Source organism: Lactuca saligna, chromosome 6, assembly GCF_052625555.1.
Source record: "Lactuca saligna cultivar CGN05327 chromosome 6, ASM5262555v1, whole genome shotgun sequence".
Lineage (NCBI taxonomy): Eukaryota > Viridiplantae > Streptophyta > Magnoliopsida > Asterales > Asteraceae > Lactuca > Lactuca saligna.
Window position 1 is genome coordinate 31951634 of NC_136422.1, and position 6000 is coordinate 31957633.

The 6000-nt window shown below is 36.0% G+C and overlaps 1 protein-coding gene across 1 annotated transcript; it reads right to left on the bottom strand.

Annotated features, from left to right (window-relative positions):
- Nucleotides 1-2614: 2614 nt before the first annotated feature.
- On the bottom strand, nt 2615-5648 carry LOC145000514 (MLO-like protein 6). The gene is made up of 13 exons (XM_078959753.1): nt 5477-5648; nt 5088-5360; nt 4870-4986; nt 4644-4704; nt 4429-4517; nt 4257-4331; nt 4068-4162; nt 3938-3987; nt 3814-3854; nt 3561-3734; nt 3439-3474; nt 3269-3336; nt 2615-3171 (listed from the first exon to the last, which is right to left on the bottom strand). The coding sequence occupies exons 1-13, from the start codon at nt 5591-5593 to the stop codon at nt 2736-2738; spliced, it is 1632 nt and encodes a 543-aa protein (XP_078815879.1). The 5' UTR covers nt 5594-5648; the 3' UTR covers nt 2615-2735.
- Between the last annotated feature and the right edge of the window lie 352 nt (nt 5649-6000).

Below are 6000 nucleotides of genomic sequence, written 5' to 3' on the forward strand. Positions count from 1 at the left end.
CAGAAACAAATGAAGTTTATGCACAAATAACACTCTTGCCTGACACAAATGTTTGTATATGGCCTGTAACTCGGTTTAGTTTGAACACAAAGTACAGCTACAACAGCAACCTATAATAATGACTTAGGGGCTGATTATTTTTGATTTAGTGGTCTTAATGAATTAATCACTTAATCTGAACAAACTATACATGGCATGGTTGTTCCTTTTTGACTTAATGTGGACAAAATGACTTAATGGGTCATCTTTTTGGACAGGCTTGATGTCTACAAGTATGTTTAGTTTCAAATTCCAATGCCTTTTTTGTAATCAAATAGTTAAATCCCAATCCCAATCCAATATTTAATATTTTCATGGTGGTGGTGATTTGACGATTTTGCCCCCGTCTGAGTAGTTTTTGTCAACTGCCAAGCCATTGGCAAAATGTGTTGCAGCTCCTTTATGTGATAATGGTGAAATAAAATATTTGCATGCCTTTTATGGGAATGATAACTTTTATGACCTCTTTAGGCTTCAGCAAGTAAGAATATTCAATACTCAATATATATATATTTTTTTTTTTAAATTTTAATTTTTTTTTCAGGTTTTATATGAAAGGCTTTCATCAGCAAAATTCAATTCAACGTCTGCTGAAACAAAGTGGAGAAGCTCCAACAAAGACACTTCCTCTCCAGTCAAGGTCATTTTTTAGAATTCTTTATTTTCACTTAAATTAAAATCTTAATTAAACAAAATATTTACAGATTTATGAGTGCTTTATATAACTTGCTTGATGGGAAGCTCCAACAAAGACACTTCCTCTCCAGCACTCATGGATGATGGAAAGGGAGGTGTACTTGTAAGAGGTTTGAAGGAGGAGATAATGTTAACTTGTTATATCAGGTAGCTAAACTTGATTGTGTGATTAACAAAATATTTATATAACAACTCTATCATGTAGCTAAACTTGATTGTATGATTAATAAAAGCTTTTTTGTTTTAGCTAATGCTCAAGTCATTACATGCCATCCATGCCCGGTGGACAACAGCCCAGTACACCAGGTGGCAAACCAATGATATGGAGTATTAGCAATGTAGGAGTATTAGGTTAGATAGTTAGGAAAAACCTCTTAATAACAATATACAATTAGATCCCAATAATATCAATGTATTACAATTTTTTGACATGATGTTATTGGATGAAATTGATTGTTTTTGTATATATTTGTTTACATATTTTTGTATTATGCGGAAATGAGTATCATAAAGACGTGTCGTAAATGCATATCATATCGAAAATGGTTACTGAAGTTTATGAAACGCAAATGCGTGTCATCTTCATTTATGACAGGGGCTTCCTTGATACGCATTACGTGTCATAAACACGCGCGTCGTAATGTTATGACACACAAATGCATGTCGTCTTCCTTTATGATAGGGTCTTCCTTGATACGCATTGCATGTCATAAACGTGCGTCGTAAACGCGCGTCGTAAATGAGCGTTGTAAATGCGCGTCGTCTTCAGATGACGCGCAAAAGCGCGTCGTCTCTCTTTATGATAGGGCCTTCCTTGACGCGCATTTGCGCGTCGTCTGAGCGTTTTACGACGCGCAATGAGCGTCATAAAAGGCTATTTTTCTAGTAGTATTGTTTCTAAGTCTCCAATGGTATCCCCTAGAGTGCGCAAAGTGCTCACTGTGTTGATCACTTTCACAACAAACTCATCAACACCTTCTGATTCCTTCATACTCAATGCCTCAAATTCAATCTTCAACGTCTGAATTCTTGCAGTCTTGACTCTATCTGCTCCCACAAACATTGTTTTTAATGCTTCCCAGGCTTCTTTGGCAGTTTTCTTCTCAACCAAGGATAGTACAAGGTCTTCTGGTATTCCTTGATAGATGGCTGCAAGTGCCATCTTATCCTTCTTCACTTCTACCACAGTGTTTGATGTCCTGGGTTCCACTGCATCCCACACTCCCTGGGCTTGCATGAAGACCCTTATCTTGATGGCCCAAGCAAAATAGTTACTTCTTGATAGCATCGGATAGTGGAGAGTAACCATGCCTTCCTTCTCAACATTTCCATTGTTTCATGTCATTTCTGTGCGTGGTTAGTACTTTGGCATACACCAGGTTTTTTGCTCTGATACCAAGTGTTGGACTTTAGCAACACCAATAGAAACTTTACACCAAAATAGAAACAAGGACAAGAAAGCAACTTTACAGGGGACAAAAGTTAGAAGGGCAAAACTGGAAAAACTATGCAATTTTTGGTAAACTAAACAGGGGACAGAGCATACAAAAGCTTTTGAGGCTTTTCTTATTGAACTGCATAACAGAGAAAAATGACACACCAATCACATAGCTAGTCTATTTAAAACAGAAACTTACATAAAAATATAGGAACTAACTCCACTAATCTAAAGACCAGGACTGTATAGCTTACATGGCTTTGATTTATTCTTGCTAACTATTAAAACGTGTATAAATAAATAAAACTCAATAAAACTTACCAAACTCAGAATTATAATAACACTTACCATTAAAATTTGATAGTAAAAAGTAAATAATTTACAAGAAAAAAAAAAAAATCAAAATTTGACAGTAAAAAGTCCAAGTAGGTTTTATCTGCATATGACTATATGATTATGAGGACCTAAGGCATGCGCAATCTCCAGGCCCACCCCTCCAACTAGCTACTTATATATGCACAAAAGCCACATACACACCAATTCCTTTACTTTTTGGGTCCAATTAACTTCGCACCTCTATGTATTTATCAAATGAGAAATCCGCAGAATCAACGTCAATCTTATGCTGATGAACCACCGCAGGACCACCATCTACTTCTATGGCTACACTTCTGGTTCCAGGAAGCGAACCAGTGGCTTGTATCTCATGTTCATAATTAAGCGTGTCATGGAACTCAAACACTCGTTGAGACGAATCATTAATGCTGGTGCTTCTAGTCGTAGTCCAGTGAGATGGCGTACTAGGCCTAGAAGATCCTGGGGTTGTGGTATCGGACATGCGGTTTAGTTTCACTTGCTTCTTCGCTCTCTGGTGCCATTTGTGCAACGCCTTAACCACTTGATCGTTGAATACAGTGGGTTTCATGGTTGAACCCATCTGTGTGACTAGAGCATAAAGAGGTAAAGTCACATAGCTGCATAGTATCAGTACAAACACCCTGAAAATTCAAGAAAGAATCACTTGATCATATTAGCAACAGCACTACGTAAATGGAATTCATCAAGAAAGTCATATAATGTAGTATGAGCATTCACCCCATTGAGATCTTGATGCACAAGTCGGCTTTGTTCTTGTGGAAGCATGATTTTGGGCCGAATTCATACTTCAAAAAGAGAAAAACAAAATAAAAATCAGTTCTTTTGAAGAAAAAACTTGACAAATCTAGAGTTGAAAAGGTAAAGATTGGTGGGGTTATTAAGTTTACCCCAGACCATGCAAAGAAAGCCAACTGAAATGCATTCTGTATAAGAACAAAAAGAAGTTTAATATAAGAGTCTAGAAAAGATTATATGATGTGATGAAATGATGATCAGAAATATGAAGAACCTGAAAGAGGACAAAGTGAATGAGATAGAGGAGGAGATCAGGGCTGTTGAACCAGAAAAGGTTATCGGTGGGCTCAACCAATGGTGTACCCTTCACTACTGCTCCTCTTTCTTGAATCCTCAACCCCATTTTAGTAATAATCACCTGAAGTTTTGTCCCCACTAATAGGACAATCTGCAGCATATAAAGTGATTCTTTAATCTTGAAAAGCATGAGATTATTGAAGAGAAAACAAAACAAAACGGATGCTTACAATCAAGGGTATAAAGGGTAGCCATAGATAAGATCTCCAACCTGTTATAAAAGAAGCCAATTATTCTAAAAGAATCACATTTGATGAACTTAGAAGGATTAGTAAAGGGGAATGATTTGCTTACTATTGGTGCTAAAGAGTAGAAACAAAACTGCAAGAAACCAAATTGGTGGACTGTGGAAAACGTCCAAAATTCATGAGAAACAATTTCAAGAACAAATCGTACCTAAATAAAAACAAAAAAAAATTCTCACCTGATTCCGACAACGAGTTTGAAGTCTTCTTCAAGTGATCGCTCTATGTACCTTTGAAAATTGAAATTAGCTTGGCTATTTGGTGCCAAATGTGCCTGAAAAAAGAGGAGTATAACTCATGATTCATTTTTAAATTACTCAAATCCACTAAGTCCATAAAACTTGGTAACGAATGTAGCCAGTTTTTACCATGATAAATCCATGGCGAAGAGTCATATAATCAACCTTTGGAACTGACATTCCAAACTGTCGTATGAATCCCACCTGAGAAAATTAAAGCTTGAAAATTTTAACCATGCATGCATGGCTACGTACATAGTTAAGAATCCAACAATTAAACACTTGTTTCAGATATACACACCACCCAAATAAAGATCGGTGATCGGCTCCACATGCTCAAGTGCCTTTGCCCGAAAGTTGTGTCTCTTGCGAGCCTAAACCTCTCTGGATCTTCAAGAACCAAAAAAGATTCAACCCAAGATGATAAAAAAACCAAAAAAGGTTAACAGAAAGGGAGGGATATATATGATGAAAGAGCATATAATATACTACTATATTTATATATATACACGTTACCATGTGTATATTGGTACTCGGTTGTCTGTGTTTCCATCTCCCATGCCTTCCATTCTTTCATCTACACAAACAAGAATTTGTAATTAATGTATAGGAGACCAATGAGATAGTAACATAGATATGGGTTTTCTGTTTTTGATTTTTTGCTATGTATTAATTAGGGTCTGATTTTGCAATGTATTAGGGACTATTAATCCACATGAGAAAGACGGAAAAAAAACTGTACCTTGGCTCTACCAAAAGCCAATGTGATTATAGAACAAACCACATGATAGATAGCCAACGAGAAGATGAATATATGGAGCTCGTGGAGAGCGTCCCTCGATAAAAACGGAATCTTTCCCTACAAAAAGAAGGGAAATTTTCAAGAAAATCAAGACTTGTTGATCGAGTTTCTTGATCAGAAATGGTGTCAAGATTCCATGATCCTATATATATATTCACCTGTGATGTGCATTTATCACCGGAAGTAGCAGCAGAAAGAACACGTCTTGAAAGAATTTCTTCTTTATTTGCACGATGATTAGCATCCATTTCTTTAATGTCTTTTCTACTGCAGGGAAGCCAAGTATCTCCAAGAGATTTCGATATGCAGATATCGGTTATGGTGGATTGCCCGACTGTTAGTAGCAATGAGATGAACCCCAGTAGCATAAGCTCTGATTTGATCTTTTCAAGTGCTTCAAATAATGTTTTTTTCCTCTTGTTATTCAACCACTGTAAATTTATCGAGCAAAAGAGACAGAATGGTAGAAATTAGGTTAAGTACTACTCGTACAACTAAGGGCTCATTTGTTTGCTGAAGGATTGCGTATATTGTAATTAGTAAGTACCTTCCCGATTAAGTGAATAACGTGTTCAATGAAAATTGATACAGTAATTAGGATTAAACAGACAGAAGCCACAGCCCATGTTGGTGTTCTTTCCAATGTTCGTATCCCTTCTGTCATTGATGTGTTCTTGAGGATTTCTTGATCTTCAATACGATTTTGATCATACGCATGAAAGAGCCTCTGGTAGTGGTTAATGATTATATATGAAGATGTGTGTTTTTGTTGGGGGGAGATTATTAAGATGACAAAATAAGATACATATTGAGGTTTGACTTTTACTATAGTATTGATCTCACTGAACTATGCAAAAGCAAAACACTTCTCTTTGAAGGAATATTTTTTCATGATTCCTCCCGTTAACTTGTAGTAATATGATGCTTTCGATCGATCAACAACATTTACTATGATTCCTTCCATCATTTGGGGTTGATATTGAAATTTTTAGAAAAAAATAGATAAAAGAATATATGTCACAAACAATATTATTATTAGCATCTTATTAATTATATTTTAAAAAACACTTA

What these genes read in the sequence shown, in the direction of transcription:
- LOC145000514 (XM_078959753.1), bottom strand. Translation starts at nt 5,593, where the DNA reads ATGACAGAAGGGATACGAACATTGGAAAGAACACCAACATGGGCTGTG. An exon ending in AAACTCGTTGTCGGAATCAG is followed by an intron (nt 3,988 to 4,067) that starts GTGAGAATTTTT and finishes CGTTTTCCACAG; the next exon opens with TCCACCAATTTGGTTTCTTG. An exon ending in TGCATCAAGATCTCAATGGG is followed by an intron (nt 3,172 to 3,268) that starts GTGAATGCTCAT and finishes TTGAATTTTCAG; the next exon opens with GGTGTTTGTACTGATACTAT.